This window comes from Anser anser, assembly GCF_964211835.1.
Source record: "Anser anser genome assembly, chromosome: 1".
Taxonomy (NCBI): Eukaryota; Metazoa; Chordata; class Aves; order Anseriformes; family Anatidae; genus Anser; species Anser anser.
This window is the reverse complement of record NC_139720.1, coordinates 51,576,056-51,593,284: the sequence shown is the minus strand read 5'-3', so window position 1 is coordinate 51,593,284 and position 17,229 is coordinate 51,576,056. Positions and strand designations below refer to the sequence as shown.

The following is a 17,229-nucleotide window of genomic DNA, read 5'->3' as shown; positions in this document are numbered from 1 at the left end:
CTTACTGAGGGTGCACTCGATCCCCTCATCCAGGTCATCGATAAAGATATTAAAGAGAACTGGCCCTACTACTGAGCCCTGGGGGACTCCACTAGGGACCAGCCTCCAACTGGATTTAACTCCATTCACCATGACTCTTTGGGCCCAGCTATCCAGCCAGTTTTTAACCCAACGAAATGTACACCAGTCCAAGCCATGAGCAGCCAGTTTCTCGAGGAGAATGCTGTGGGAAATGGTGTCAAAAGCCTTACTGAAATGAAGGTATACCACATCCACAGCCCTTCCCTCATCCACTAAGTGTGTCACTTTGTCATAGAAGGAGATCAGGTTCATCAAGCAGGACCTGCCTTTCATAAACCCATGCTGATTGGGCCTGATCGCCTGCTTGTCCTGCAAGTGCCACGTGATGACACTCAAGATAATCTGCTTTATGAGCTTCCCTGGCACTGAGGTCAAACTAACAGGCCGGATCTACCTTCTGGCCCTTCTTGTAGATGGGCGTCATATTTGCTAGCCGCCAGCCAACTGGGACCGCCCCTGATAGCCAGGACTGCTGATAAATGATAGAAAGCAGCTTGGCCAGCTCTTCCACCAGTTCTCTCAGTACCCTTGGGTGGATCCCATCCGGCCCCATTGACTTGCGTACATCTAAGTGTTGTAGCAGGTCGCCAACCATTTCCTCGTGGATTCCACATGGATTCCACAGAATCACAAAGGAAGGACTCCTAAGGAAAAAAATACCTTGTCCAGGCCTCTACCAAGGCTGTTCCAGGAAATCCTCAGCCTCCTTATCCAGGCCTGGATCCCATCAAGATGAGTCATCAAAACAGCTTTTCTCCAGATCACATTTCAGAGTAAAAGGGGTCTCTGCCCAGGAGGACACATTATCACAGAATCACAGGTAGCAGATGAAAACTGTTCAGGATTGCACAGGACTCATGGGATGTTTAGGGGAGGAACCAAATGCAGGAAAAGGAAGAGGTATAGATGATCTGGGGTGGACCAAGTATGGGAAAAGAGAGGGCTAAGAGGATAAAAAGAGCCAGTCATGTGTAAGCAGTTTGCCAGGCAGTATGCTTACCTGGCTGTGTCCTGCACCTCGTCAGCACAGTCTTTCCTACCTTTCCAAACTCCTTTCTGCCCACTTCCTAGGAGAGGACTCTCTGTTCCATGCTACCCGTGCACACAGGACTAGGAGAGCAGCAGCTGGTGTCAGACCTGGAGGGCCAGCCTGGCTATAGCACAACCAGGAGCGCAAATGTGGGTGTAACATTGAGGACCAAGCTGGTGAGCAGGTGATGTGGTCTGGGAGCAGGGAGTAGGTGAAGGTCTCAGAAGGCCTGTCTTGATTGTGAGAGCACCTGTGTGTTTATGCGGGTGAGAGCATAGGATACTGACAGCTAGGGGGACTGGGATCCAAGGACAGCTGCTGGGCTGACATACTGAACCCTGCTGCTGGAGACACTCACATCGCACATGGGTATTATCACTAGTGGACATCCATCCTGCTCATCCGGAAGGGGAGCAGGATGAGGCCATTGGTGTTGTCTGTATTCACGTAAGTGCTCTGAGTATCTGCCTGTGTGGTCTGTGTGGCCAGCTGCATATATATGCATATGTGGTATATAGGTTTGCTCTGTGTGCCTGTGCCCGCTGGGAATGCATCTTCAGCCTTGCTACTGGCTGGGCCTGAGGACTCGGAGTGGCAGCAGCCTTGAATCTTTCCAGCTGTTGGATCTGACTAGATACATTTTCCATAACAAATTAAAGACTTTAACCCTCTTATGAAGAGTTTCCCTCTCATATGCCACCACACTGAGACTCCCCTGTTGCACCCCACAACCTGTTCATAAATGAAAGACCCACTTACAAAGGAAAAAGAAAAATCTCTCTTCAGTTCGTCTGTATGTTTGCTGCACTCTTCTGTTTCCTTTTTATATACTTAGGCTGTATCTTGTCGGTGCGAACAGTGTAGATGAGATAATTAACTGGACACAGGTCAATAATCATATCTCATGACAATATATTAATGTGCATAAAAAATAACAAATAACGATCAGTTTAGAAAGAGGGGTTTTCTATTTTACCAGTACCTTTAAGCAGGTCACAAAAAACACAGTGAGTTTTTAATTGACAAAATTCTACCTCTTCATGCACTTAGAGAAAAGTTGTGTAATTTCAAAATAAAATTAAAAAAACAAAAACACACACACAAACAAACAAACAAACAAACCCACAAACCTTAGGTCTACACAACAGTACAACTGACTGAAAATGCATACAGGTGGCACTTGTTTAAACAAGATTATATTCTTTTTTTTTGACTCAGAATAAATGAAGCAGAGCTTCACCTGAAGCCTCACTGGCTCAGGTTTCTTGAACCTTTGTCTTCATAGACCAAACATTTGTACTTTTTGCCTTAAAGTAATATATACATATATATAATATTTAATTTTACTTCTTTTCAAATAAAAATATGATTGCTTGAAAGAGAAGGAGGTTCTCAATATTATTTACCATATTGTTTATATTTACCAAATTCAGTCTTTCCAGTTATAGAAGCATTATCATGGAGCATGCATGCATGTTTCCTTAAAGCAAGTATGAATTTCACATATAATATCTCTGAATATACTTCACAGAAACAATTTATTTTCCTGAGGGGGGAAAAAAAAAAAAAAAGAAAAGCAACAACACAGTAATAGATTCAATGATTAAACTGTATTCCAAACCTTTTTTTTTTTTTTTTTTCTGAGCTGGACAAGATACACGTTTGAAAATATAACAAAAAACTTTGCCTATTTTTAAGCTACACAAAGTGTTTTGTTTTACTGATAACGTTAAATATTGATTAGTGTTATCAGTATATAACACCTCACCACTTAAAAACTACAGGAGCAAAACCACACAAAATAGAACATTTACTAAATAATTATAAAAGGAACCAAATAAATTAATTACCATCAAACTGCAGTAATGCAGAGCATAAGGAAACATTATATGAGTCTGAAGAACTCATTCTTGAATACTTGTTCTTGAAGATACTAATCTGTCATCTACTTCCTCCTGATTTGAACAGGTTTTACAGATTGCACTGTAAGAATCAGAGAATCACAGAATAGTTAGGGTTGGAAGGGACCTCTGGGAGGTCATCTGGTCCTACCCCCTTGCTCAAGCAGGGCCAGCTAGATCAGGTTGCCCAGGACCAGTTGGCTTTTGAAGATCTCCAAGGAGAGAGATTCTACAAACTCTCCGGGCAACCTGTTCTAGTACTAAAGTCACCCGCACAGTAAAGAATTGTTTCCTGATGTTTTGTTGGAACCTCTTGTGTTCCAGTTTGTGTGCATTCCCTCTTGTCCTAGCTCTGGCCACCACTGAAAATAGCTTGTCTTGGTCTTCATTGAATCCTCCCTTCAGGTATTTATACACATTGATAAGATCAACCCTGAGTCTCCTCTTCTCCAGGCTGAGCAGTCCCAACTTATAGGTGAGGTGCTCCATTCCCTTGATTATCTTGGTAGCACTCTTTTGGACAAAGAGAAGACATGAGTTCATTTTTCTTACAGCATTGCAAGAGAGCAGGATGACAACAGCTGAACTCAAAAGCCAAATGACCATGTAGGGACAGTTATACCTTGAATATAGCAGAAATGATCACTGAGAAAGAAGAAAGTCACAGGGTGTTTGCTTACCTTGTAGCAAAGCAGTAACAACACTAAACAGGTATATCGTATTTTTCTTAGTTTGAGAAGACCATAATGCAACTGAAGTAAAGTACCAAAACAGTAGGGATCAGATATCATTAAAGAATGTAAATCCAAAAATTAAAAACTGAAAGCTAGAAGTTTAAAACAAGATCAACGAGTAGGCTGTTATCTATATATATACAGATATATATATAGAGAGAGAATAGATATAGAGGTAATGTCCTTATTATTCTGAATTGTAACAGCATGAGTGCAAACTGTGTTTATTTAATGCACTAAAAAACTGTGCTAGCACATTAGATACACAAATCATGCCTCTAACTGCAGGTCAAATGGGATTTTCAATGGGAATTCTATGTGGATAAAGCAGAACGCATAATGCACACTGGGAACTAGGTTTATAATTTTTTCTGGCTTGTTTCTTTACTTGAATCCGTGTATATGAATACGTCTGATTAAAAACAAAAACCTTTGCATCTCATATATCACTTTCTGGTATCTGTGAACCACCTGTGGTCCACAGGGTGCAAGCTGAGAAACACTGGAATAACAGAATAACTTAAAGGCATGATCACTAGACATGAGAGAAGGGATAGGGATAAATATGACTGAATAGGAGATAAAATGGTAGAGAGCAATGTTAGAAATAAATAAATAAATAACAACAGGAGTATTAAAACACTGGTCAAGAAATGCAAGTGAAATCAAATAGACTAACTATAGGCTAGTGGGAAGCTGTCTGCATGGGAAGAAAGTTCTATTCTCACTGCAAGGTTTATCAGGAAAAAAAAGTGTTCTCTACACAGAACTGATGAAGAAACTTTTTTATAAATTTGTATCTTTTGTTTCTTAAGTCATCTCCAAACGAAGTGAACACTTGTGACATCTTTACTAGCCCTGAGACAGATTAAAGCTTTAGGAACACCACTTCACCAGCCAGTCTGCTCATGCTACTTGGTCACTGGCTTCTGCCAGACAATACACAGTGATGGAGGTCCTGATCCGGCTTGTCTTTCACTGTCTTTGTCTCTTGCCATAGGTTTTCACAAAACTTGAAATGTTCTTATCTAAATTTTGGCTTTCTCTGTTTAACTAGCGGAAAGTAGCGAGCGTTTATCATAAAAAGCAGACAAGTAATATTCTCTTTGGAAGACAGAGGTGCTCTTTGAAGGGGGAAATGAACTACACATAGCTTATTTGGGGTATCATAGATACCAATTCAATATTTTTCACTGATCATAACTGAATATTGACTTTTGAAAAGTAAAACAGTGTACAGGTTGAAGTGTAACGTATATAGAGATCATTGTGGAAAATGAGATTCATGAATGAATAACTGATTAGTTTCAGAATGGAGTACGTAAGTCTCTGCCTCTGGGCATGTTAAATTGAATTTACCTACACTTCTGCTGGAAATCCACATTAGCACCAAAATTGACACTATATAGGCACTATTTTCAGATGAACAAATTATATTTGTAAACCTGAAGCTATATTGTAATGATACTTGTGATGAAATTGGAAGTCAATCATAAGATTTCATCTAATATCTCGTAAGTCCTATCAAATTTTGCTGCTGCAAAAGTAGACAGTGCAGTGCAGAAAAAATATACCTAATATCACTAAAGTTGGCTTTTATTGGTATAACCACTGAAGAGCTGTCACCTATGCAATCTAGCATTCAACTGGAAAGCAGCATCAACAAATCTCTTCCAAGGCTGCCTGAATTACCTCACTACTGTTTACCAAATCAAATCAGAAATGGAAAAACAAACAAACAACAAAAAACATTTTCAGCATCATCTTTATTTTTATTTCATCAAGACTTGAATAAGAGCTGTTCTATCAAGGTCTCATTTTTATATCTCTATATTATAAAAGATACAATAATGGTTTTACTATTACAGTATCTCATTAATGATTAAAGTGAGTTCCAGTTAAGAAAATTAAGTATGTTTTACCAGACACTGTCCTTTTCTTTTATGTTGTTTTCTGAGTTTTTAATTGACTAATTCTATTAATAATTCTATAAGTGATGTTTTAAAAAACGTGCAGAAAAATGATAGCAGAGTAGGAGAACTGTAATTTAAGTCATGCTGTTATGAGTTATTTGCAGTCAGTCATTTTGCAAGACAAACGATTGGTTTACAGGGTTGCCCAGAGCACAAATAGAGAATGAAGCAGATAGTCAAATTTCTTGGCTCTGAGTGATTGCTAAATGTTACGAGAAGAGAGTTCAGTTATGTACCAATTAATTTAGTTAATCAATCAAATTAGTTAATATAAGTAATAAGCAACTCTTTCAAGCTGCATATGGATGTGTTCCCTGGTGATATCTAGGTATAGGGGAACCTAGGCCATGAAGAAACCACTAGGTGTGTGGATCATGTCCTTGATTTGAATGATCAGGGAAAGAGGATCCTCTCTCACATTTTCCTGTGGGTCTTTCTAGTCATTCTTATTAGCTCTGAATCTTTATATCCAAAACATCAGAGGGCTTTCTAAAGCTGCAGTAGGCAGACCTCAGAGCTTTAAGCTATGTAGCTTTGAGCTACCAACAAGAAAACCTATCAGTATCAAACATTCTTTACTATCAATAATTTTTATTATTTTTCCTCTTTATTTGGCCAAGCAAAAAGAAAAAGTGGTTCTAAGAGGTCCTTAAAAGACTAAAGACCTCCTCACAACCCTTCCTGTTATGATATTTTATGTAAATATGTACTCAACTACTGTGTGCAGTTTTGGGTGGCACTGTACAAGAAAAATATAAAACAGTTAGAGAGTGTCCAAAACAGGGCTATGAAGATGGTAAAGGGTCTGGAAGGCAAGATGTATGAGGAGTAGCTGAGGTCCCCTGGTTTGTTCAGCCTGGAGAGGAGAAGACTGAGGGGAGACTTCATTGTGATCTACACTTTCCTCACAAGGGGAGCAGAGGGGCAGGCACTGATCTCTGCTTGCTGTTGACTAGTGATAAGACCCGAGGGAATAGCCTGAAGCTGTGACAGGGGCGGTTCAGTCTGGATATCTGGAAAAAGTTCTTCACTGAGAGGTAGGTCAGGCACTGGAACAGGCTCCCCAGGGAAACAGTCATGGCCCTGAGCCTGCCGGAGCTCAAGAAGTGTTTGGATAATGCTCTCAGACTTGGTCTGATTTTTTGGGTGGTCCTTTGGGGACCCAAGAGTTGGACTTATTGATCCTTGTAGAACCCTTCCAATATTCCAACTCAAGATGTTCTATGATTCTATGTAAATATTTAAAAGCCATACTGTAATCTCCAAGTTGTAATTTTAATATCTTGCAGAAATATTTGCAATGATTTTTAATGCAATGGAACGAGTGGTTAAGCCATTAATTATTTTAAAATTTGCATGTGTGTTTATGATGGGCTTTTACTGGCTGATTAAAAGGTTTCATTTTGAAACTGTTAGTCTCAGAGTGCACCTCCTTAAACTAGTGGGTTTGCATTGATGGAAGATGAGACTCACAATAGGCTCTACCCAAGGAAAAGCCACCACAACAAATATTCAAATTGTCTTCATTTTCTCTGTCCTTCACAGAATAATTTTATTAATCGACTTTAAGGTATAAAGAGTAGTAATGTAGACTTAAAGGTAAGGAATTCACAGTAGTGTAAGAGACCTTCATGCCAAATATACCATTAAATACATCTTTTGTAATTTAAGAACAGACTTTAAAAGTGGCACCAAACCATTAAGAGAATAATGCAGACTAATATATACTCTGAGTAATATTTTTCAGAGAGCATAAGGTCAAGATAAGACTGCTTATTTTAGACAGTAGGTTTAAGTATTATACCACATAAAATACAGATGATTAGTGCACAATGCAGATTACCTATGTTAGATGCCCTATACTTACCAGTTAAATGTCTTTGAGTGACTGTCAATTAAGTTTATATGCTGAACACAGAATCACATTAAGCTGTCCACCGTGTCTAGCTGTGGCGTAGATACAGACTGTGGTTTGCATCACTGTCCTAGTTCCCAGTCATCCAGACCAGGATAACTACTGAAGTGCGCAATGTCGCCTGTTTTTTTTTGTTCTTTTCTTTTTTTTTTTCTCTTTCTGTTAGAGGCCAGCAGTGATTCAGAAGTCTGGAGTTCTCATTCCAAAGAGAACGTGGTCATAATACACAAACAAGGTCTATGGTATGCACCAGGGATGTATTTTGTATTAAATATTCACTGGAAAAAAATCCAAAATAATTCAAAACAATAATTTTTCATTCTTCAGAGTACTACAAAGCTCAGTGCTAAATGATTTTCCACATAGCCAGAATTAATATATTACTGATTTCCTGTTGTTACACAGCCATAATCAGCTGGCTGGTTGAGAAGAGCACTGTCTCCACACTGTCTGCTGGTATGTAGTATGATCCTGTAAAGACAACAACATAGGTTTCAATGCTTTCAGGCTGAGAACCACCTAGAACTCAGATGTTTATTTTATTATTAAATTTCCAGATTCCTGTCATCTTGTTAAACACAAGAATGGAGCTGCCTAAAAGATTTTACCTCAAATGCAATACAGTTCCTGGAACTTAATGTAGAGCATACTTTGGAAATAGAATGCTTAATAGGAAGCCAAGTTAAAAATTATCTTTCTAATGCATCCAAAGAACAGAAAATGAGTAAAGCTGTCCATAATGGAAGTGCAACTATAGCTCAAACATATAGTTTTAGTCTCTGGGTTCATCTAGAGGAATGTAGCAAGCAGAATCTAATCAATTATCTTTTATTGTCTGTACAATTAAGTATATTTATTTATATTGTAAATGTCTGTCATAGTTGTTCTTTCTTGAATTTCTGAAAGTCTTAGCAAAGTCAGTCTAACCGTTTCTCTTAGTATAGCTTTTCTGGAGCTCAGATAGTCTGTTGCAGCTTTGATGTGAAGCATTGTAAGGTCCAGGAGGGAATTCAACTGCAAGAGCACAAGAAACTGATGCCTCTTCTCTCTGTCGCAGGAAAGAAGTTAACAAGCCCACTGAGGATTTGGGTCTGCTTATTCTGTTGTCTACTTCTAATTTAGAGGTAACCTAAAGGTCTCTCTCAGCTACAGGGAAGAAATAATTACCCAGCCCAGGAATGAAACATAACCTGTTAGAAATTTTTGGTTAAGCCAGACAAAGAAATTAATCATTTTAGAGATCTTCAGCCTTTAGAAATTTTACCTCTTCTGGAAAGGTTTCAATAAATTACCAATACTTCAAAACACCCATAAAAAACAGGACAGACAGGATACGAAGATGTCTTACTAAATCATATTTATGCAAGCTAAATTAGAACATAGGCAAAACTAACCGTAAAAAATTGGAAGATATACCACACCTATAAGTGCATATGAAATGCTCAGCATGTTTTGGGAAATATTTTATAGACTGTGTCCTCATAGGACAATGTCCATGAAATGTATTACCTCCATGGTTCATTCCATAGTGTGGTTCTAAAAACTGCAATTTTGAAGGTCCTTTCTGGCATCCCTCTGGAAAAGGACAGACACATTCTCCAGTGATCTCCTCAGATGATGAGAGTCATCAGAGCTCTAGTGATACAGTTCTAGCATCTATACATTTAAACTCAATTCCACTGTTTGTTTACTTGAGAAATGATGTTTACTCTACATCCCCAACTAATAACTCTTGAAGACATCAGTCAGACATCTTGGGGACAACTGTCTCGTGCCTACTGAAGTAGAACATGGTAACTCAACTCTTACTCTCTGTACTCCATGTCAGAGGACCCTGAAAGGAGAGGCACTGAGAAAAGACAGTTCTCCTGGTATGCTAAGTGAGGGTACTTGATTATTACCAGTTAGCACACGTCAGTACTTGTTACTTGTTACTCCTGCAGAAAGAAGAATGGCTTAGTTTTACAACCATGGAAAACAAGAATCTTAGTAAAAATCACTTAAAAAAATCAGTCAATTAACGGACATAAACTCATAGGAAATCAAGTACCATTATTTCTAGGAGTCATTAATACACTTGGCTGTTGCTTCCTCCCCACCCCCCCCCCACCCCCCCCACCCCCCCATGATTCTACATGAACTATAAGATGAAATGATGAAGCAAGATGTTATAGTTCCTATTGTTCTTAGTACATGGGGTGCTGCAATAATCACAAGAACAATGGCTTTAAATACATTTCTTGAGAAATTTGGGTGTTTGGGGGCATGGGAATATTTAGGTATCTCTAAGTATTCTAATGCCATTAATTTGGCAAGAATTATTCCCAAATATTTATTTCCAAAGTACATATTTTTGAACCTAAAAAACAAACAAACAAAAAAAACCTAGATACTATACATTTTAGGAATTAGGTTTGGAAGCAAAATGAAGGCATGAAAGAATTATTCCCAAATATTTATTTCCAAAGTACATATTTTTGAACCTAAAAAACAAACAAACAAAAAAAACCTAGATACTATACATTTTAGGAATTAGGTTTGGAAGCAAAATGAAGGCATGAACATAAAGCTATCCTTTGGGAAGTGAGGCAGTCTTTCTAAGATACTTCAATAAAATTTTAAAATTGCATTTTACTAGTATAGTAATGCATGATAACATTAATTCTACTATTTAAAACCCATGCATTGATGCTTCTTCACTTCAGCTTTACTTTATTGAGATATCACTAAGCTTTCTTTTGTTTTGCCATGTGACTGCATCTGACATTTTAGAAACCAAATCAAAATAATTTGCCCGCATTTCTCTAAAAGAACAGTATTGTTAAAAACAAACAAATACATGCATGTACACACATACAAAAATCTAACTTATTAAAATATCTCACCACTGAAAGTCATGACTTCTTTGTACTGTTATTTTCTGTCTAGTTACTGATATGTAGGATCCAGATGTCTGCTCTGCCTTTACAAATGAAAACAAGGGTAACTGAGAGAATGACTTCAACACACCCCTTGTCAGTGCTACAGACCATTAGCAATGCTATAAATAGCACGATCAAACCCCAGATTGCAGATTCAGTCATAAAACTGTCTACATTTCATGCTGATTCAAAGGGGCAGCAGCATTAACTGCAATCATCAAGGAATGTGACATCTCCACGGTATTTTCTACAGCTCACTGATCTGGTGACAGGACTATTGTTAAAAATTAATGGAGACCATCAGATGTGGCTAAGTACAGCTTGGCAACTGTGAAAGCCATATTTCCCATTTGTGAGTGATAATGTGATATTATCCTATGATAGATTGCATCAGATTATTTAGATTATGTTTCATTCAGCAGGTAGTAAATCTTCTTACTCATTGGAAATTTGACCACAACATTTTATTTAATTGTTACATTTGTAAACCGAGGAATGGGTAGGAGAGAAGCATTTTCATATCATATTCTAATTTCACACTTTTGGAAATATACATCCACATTCTCTTTATCCACTTGTCTATAGCTATAAGAATTCACTTCTCAGCTAGGTAACATTCTCAGAAAGTCCAGATCCCAAATCCGAAGTTTATGGAGTGATTGATTCTGATAGCTAATAGGCAATATATCTGTGCATTGTATCCAGTAATTTCCAGCCTGATTTATAAGAACAACTATGTTTGATACATTCTTAATAGCATTTGTGTATGCATTTTTAAACTGGAATAAAGTATTCAAACAAAACCATTGGCCTGATTTGCTGGATGAAATTCTATGGGCTGTTTTACACAGAGAGGCAGACTAAACTATCATACAATTCATATTAAGATTGCTTAAGAACTGCTGCAGAAAGCTGATCCAGAAGCATGGACTGACAACTGGAAGGACAGGCTGACTGCCCAATATTCCTGTTTAAAAATAGCAATTTACAGTTACTTAGAAGATGGATAGACACTGACCATTTGTCCTGAAATTACAGATACCAGACACCTGATGCTGTTGTCAAAGAATGAGACCAGGCAAGGCACACTTTTTTTGTCCATAATTAATAGTTGGAATGTCTGAGGATTCCCTAATGTTAGTGTAGAGACTTGAAGAAAAGAAAAAAAAAAATGTGTCTTTTAAAAAGAAAAATCCAATTAAATTTAGCTGCACTGTAATACTTTGAAAATATGAGGTGTATATGAACAATAGGTAGAGTCTCCAAACAAATGTCCAGGAATAGCAATAAGAGGAGTTTTAAGTACAGGGAGTAATGCTTGACTGAGTGAAAAAGATAGAGCATGCTTCCCCTCATTGCCAGCCTTAAAAACTATGCTTCCTAAACATTTACATTATCTGACTTGTAGCAAATATCTGTGAAACCTCAAAGTCTTGGGCCAAGCGCTCTGGTCAACTCCCTTGCTGCTGCAGAGAGGAAATCCTGAGACTTTCTAAGAACTGTGACTCCAATGTGAAGCAAATGATGGGTAAGATTATTTGTTTGTTTGTTTATATTACTGGTGAAATTCACTCCTACTCAGAAATCTTAAAGATCTCAATTAGATCTTATTTAAAAGTCTGGAAGTTAGACATATAATGTAAAGTTTTCAGGAAAGTTGTCCATGGAGCACATTTGGCCCCTCCAGAGAGTGATTTAGCCCATCTATTTGAAGTAATTGTCTTAAGGATGAGATGAATCATTATTTGAAGATTCTTCTTTCTTTCCATAGATTATAAGAAGAACCTTGCTGACTGAAATTAGTTAAGATTCACATCACCTTTACTAAACCATGTAGAAATGACTCTATGCACTGACCGTGCCACATTCTTATGCTGTAAATATACAATTATAGAAACAAAAGGGTCTCATGTTACACGGAGGCAAAGATCAAAAGTGAGCTTGCAAAACCCCCTTAAAATCTGGGTTGTAAATCTTTGCTCATGATCGTCTTGTAGTGCAATCTTTGTGTATTAGGGCTTCCGTTGGACTTCATGTGAGATTCAAAACAAAACAGGAAACAAAATAGAGAACAAAATGTTTTCAGTCTGTACTGTGTGACAGATGCGTGGTCTACCTTATTGGTCCTCTAATCACAGACAGATGACCTACTGGAGGGCATCCAAGGTCCACGCTGTTCATATCTCTACATATCTTGACATCTTTTCAAAGGAATACAGTTACTTGGAGGGATAGATGCAGATTTCCCACAGTAGAAATACTCTTTGTAATCTTTGTTCTCTTTGACTTCACTGTCAGATAAACAACAAGGAAAAATAAAATTAAAACAAGAAAATAAAATAAGAAAAAAAATCTTCATAATTCTGAAGTAAAACCTATCTATCCATTTATCGTTTGTTTGTTTGTTTGGGTAATTAAATAAAAGCAGACAAAGGACAGAGGCACAGAATAATCTCTTGATCCCCCTTCTCTAGCACCTTTATACATAGCAAACCTCAGAGTTCTTAGGATGGTCAAGGAGACTGACTGCAGCCGATGGTATAATGGCTGTTTTTATAATATAGGAGTTCACATAGAACTCTGGATGTAGTCTATCCTAGATAAACAAACAAAAAAGAAAAAAACAACTGGCATTTGGACCAAGGCTGAGAGTATGAATGAACTCTCTTTCCTGCGCTTGTCACAAACTGGATACAACTGAAAATATACCATCAGAATCCTCTTTAATTTGAACTTTCTAGGGATAACTTTTGTTAGCCTGTTGCAAAGGAACAATAATTTCTTTTATTTCGTGTTTTTACTACTGGTGATACGATACTTTTTCACCAATCACTGTAATTAGCATACTTATGCTTACCTGACATATATATTTTCATTGACAACTTTTAAATTTATTTATAAAAAAATCCCATTTTATCATATCACTCAAAATGATCTGACAAGAGATGTGAGTATCTTGTGTAGGAGGAATGACTCAAATCTTCATTGTAAGGTTTGTTACCTGATGCCATTGTGAAAATGTAGAAGTTGACTCATTCATAGAAAATCAGACAAACAAAATGACCTCTTTTGAAGATCAAGGATCCTAATGTGAATTCTTCCTGTAATAGGGTGGGATACAGATATAATATAGACTTCATAGAGCATGCCTTGTGGACATAATCTGTCATTCAAGAACAGGACAGGGAGGACTCTTTCCCAAACTAATGGCCAATCTACTGTGCAGTTCATATGCCAGCATTATCATAATTTTCTTTATTATTCTGAAGATAAACCAGAGTTTTCAGCACTATTTTTTTTTTTTTTCACCTGAGGACTGTGGTTTTCCACATTTTTTATTTTTATTTTTTTTTATTAAGGTAAACTTAGTTTCTGACTGAAAGTAAGCAAAAAACATACCGATATTTTTTCCTATAAAATGGTCTTCTAGAAAAGGATTTTTTGTTTTCCATTTGAAAGATTAAACTAAATTAGAATGCTTCATTTCCCATATGATTTGTTTGCTCTCTGCTTGGATTATCATATCATTAAGTATCCTTGGCTTGCATAGGTCTATTATTAATATCTGATAAGGCAATGTACATTAACACTTAAAAGGACTAATATATTAAAAGCAGTTTTTAAATGCTTTGGATCAGAACATTGTGAGTATCTAGCAAATCAGCATTAAATCTACATTTTATTCATCACCTAGTATTTTGGCAGAAATTACAGAAAACTTGTTCATATGTGGCTTTTGGCTAAACCAAGCAGGAATAAAAATACTGTAAACTCTGACATGAAGCCTAGCAATAAAGCATGGAAAAACTGCTTGGACTTACGCAATGTGTAGATAGCAGAGGTTCAAATACATTTACTTTTTAACTCCAAAACAATTAATTGAAAAGTATGCCTGCAAGGCTGGCATACAATAATTACTAGTTAAGTTTGATAATTACCTAAGAAAGAAGGGTAAGGTAGTAAAATGCAAAATACTCCTCTCTTTGGAGTCCATGTTGAGCCCACCTTTGAACTGTAATATCTGGCTTTTTTTAGTGGAAAGGCAACAGACCATTATGAAGGTCTCACCTTAACAAATGCGTGTTATTCTAACTCCATCCATAATATAGCTAGGGCATTTAAGAGAAGCTTGGGATAGTTTAGGCACATTAATTTGCAGAGCTAAATTAACAACAATAAATATTAAGAGCTGCAAGAACAAACCTATAGTAATAGAAAGTGCAAAAGTATAACAGGGCTGAGAAACTGTACTCTCTTAACTGGTGTTTGAGCTGAAAATAACTTACTCTTCTGATACTGATTACAGAAAACCTAATCATAGCTTGACTGAATGTCAATATATCTCAATTTTACCAGCACTTATAAGACTCATTACATATCTCATTATTTAAAACTTTATATCATACAATCGTGGATTACTAAAATAAATACAGCGAGTTATTATGTGGCCTAGGTATTTAGTGAGTTCTAATCACACACACACACACACACACACAAAAAAAAAAAGCCATTAGGCTTTTAAATTAACTAGAGTCTGCTATTTATTATCTCCTCTTAGGTACACTGCTTGACTAGTTAAACTGGTTATTGGATTCTTCACACAGTAACCCCTGAACTCCTTCAGTCAATTAAATCCTTTATTGCATCTGATTTGTCAATGTCATTGTCAATTCTAATCTCTTAAATCCACATCAGTGTAGAAGCTTTAAATTCTATTGCAAAATTAGGAAGTTGCACAGACAGAATCCCTCCCCTCTTTCTCTGTGCAAACCACAGAGCTGTTAACAATGTGAAGGATATAATCACTTCTTCAAGCTCTGTATATACTCTCATAGAACTGCAAAGTGAGACATTTATTTTAATGCTTACTACAGATTATAAAGGGAAAAGCATACAAACAAAGAAAACTATGCTGTGTGGTTGGTATAGGCATATTGTACATTGAACACTTTTAATAATTGGCTCAGTATTTTATTACTTTAAATTATAGAAATTGGCAGAACAAAGTAACTATAACTTATTCTAGTACCTGAAACTTGGACATCTTGGTATTAATCTTCATGATTTTGAACTAATTTCTGCAAAAGTATTCCACAATATTTTTTAAAGTTGATATTACATAAAAATCTTTCTCTTTAAATCCCTCCATTTCTTTGTTCATCAACAAAAGCTAGATTTCAAAGTAAAAACACAGGTATTAAAAGAAAGGAAAAAATACAGGCATTAAATTATCGGTCTGAGCAACGATCTTGTCAGCCTAATCCTCTTTAGTTAATATGAAGTGCAGCATAAACACCCAAGCTATTTATTTCCATACTGTAGAGTTTGCCAGATACAGACTTGCTTTTCCTTTAAAACATTCCCTTTTAAAGCTTCTCCCTTCTGTCAATAAAAGCTACTCTTTACATATTATAGCCTTGTAAGCCTCTAACTATGAAAGCAATTCCCTTTACAGATTAGGCACATCTCCTTTATTCCAAAAGAGAAGGTAAAATAGACCAGACTCTTACCAGACACAGGGAAAACAATTGGTTCAGCTCGATCCGGCCGTGCCGTGTGCGAGCCGGCGGCGTGAGCGATGCTTGGGCCTCACACAAAAGCGAGATAATTGGCTCTCAACGAAGAGCTGTAAGCATCCATCACGGCGGCACTGGTGCCGAGGCTGGGAGCTGCCCCGGCCGGGCTGGGTGCTCCCGTGCAGGATGATGTCAGACACATCAACCGAGCGTCCTCTCATTGGCTTCTCTCACCTGGAATCATACCTTAACCCTAAACTGCCAGCCACGAATTGCAACGTGTTTCTCTAACCATTATATGTATACGCTCGAGAGGTTTTATTTTTAAATTTTATTTTATTTTATTTTATTTTATTTTATTTTATTTTATTTTATTTTATTTTATTTTATTTTATTTTATTTTATTCTTTCATGGGGAGGAGATTGTGCAAAGAGTCCCCACTCTGGGGGGCAGGGGTGGCAGGTGCTTGTTACTTAGTCATTGAAGACAGCAATTAAAAAAAAAAAAAAAAAAAGAATCTAAAAACTAATTTATCTAAATTATTAAACTAGACCCCCAGGGAACTGCATTTTCATAATTTGTTTACTAAATGACAGTAATCATAAAATATTGTACAGAAGAGGTATTAAAGGAAAGGTTAACTCACGCAGCACCTGGTGAACTCACTTTTTTAATGACTTTACATTGCCACCTCTTAAGACATGAGATATAATAAAGGTACACACTGAAAAAAGGTGTAAATTCAAGAACATCACACTGTTACCAGGTGCATTGTTGTATCTTTGTAAGTATTTAAAACTAACAACAGAAGTAAAGAAATGCACAAATGTAGATGTGCACTTATTCTTTGAATGTTAAGTAGCAACCCAGACATTCTCTGGTAAATGAAGCATAAACATGCTACCAAATATATGATGTCCTAAATACAGTGGCACTAAATATTTTTGCTATGTTGCTAGCAATATCCAATATTAAATGAACTTTAAAATAGTATATTTTTATCTCTTAGCTTTAAGTGACAGAAAACCCTGTTGCTCTATGGAAAAATGAAAGAATCTTATCTAGCACTTGTTGCATTTATATCTTTTGATCTACATCAACTTTATTTTTTTCATCTATGGAAACTAATTGTCCATTTCAATGGATAGGAACCTGAT

General features: G+C 36.8%; 2 protein-coding genes across 11 annotated transcripts in view; both read right to left on the bottom strand.

The window, feature by feature from the left end:
- Window positions 1-17,229, bottom strand: part of MGAT4C (MGAT4 family member C) — a 427,868-nt gene that overhangs the window by 141,490 nt on the left and 269,149 nt on the right. The gene's annotated exons all lie outside the window — the stretch shown is intronic.
- Window positions 3,618-16,429, bottom strand: LOC310892400 (uncharacterized protein). 2 transcript variants are annotated; one of them, XR_014578078.1, is made up of 8 exons: window positions 16,066-16,429; window positions 15,585-15,725; window positions 13,557-13,656; window positions 12,672-12,846; window positions 9,144-9,209; window positions 8,562-8,682; window positions 7,587-8,105; window positions 3,618-3,634 (listed from the first exon to the last, which is right to left on the bottom strand). XR_014578078.1 is itself a non-coding variant. In XM_083820115.1 (7 exons), exons 4-7 carry the CDS (start codon window positions 12,734-12,736, stop codon window positions 8,046-8,048), a joined length of 312 nt encoding a protein of 103 aa, XP_083676241.1. In that variant the 5' UTR covers window positions 12,737-12,846; window positions 13,557-13,656; window positions 15,585-15,725; window positions 16,066-16,429; the 3' UTR covers window positions 3,641-8,045. The 2 variants fall into 2 exon arrangements, 1 of the variants encoding a protein (XP_083676241.1); XM_083820115.1 differs by lacking the exon at window positions 3,618-3,634 and having other exon boundaries at window positions 3,641-8,105.

What these genes read in the sequence shown, in the direction of transcription:
- LOC310892400 (XM_083820115.1), bottom strand. Translation starts at nt 12,736, where the DNA reads ATGAACAGCGTGGACCTTGGATGCCCTCCAGTAGGTCATCTGTCTGTG. An exon ending in GTGATTAGAGGACCAATAAG is followed by an intron (nt 9,210 to 12,671) that starts GTAGACCACGCA and finishes GTCCTTTTCCAG; the next exon opens with AGGGATGCCAGAAAGGACCT. An exon ending in CTATGGAATGAACCATGGAG is followed by an intron (nt 8,683 to 9,143) that starts GTAATACATTTC and finishes TTCCTGCGACAG; the next exon opens with AGAGAAGAGGCATCAGTTTC.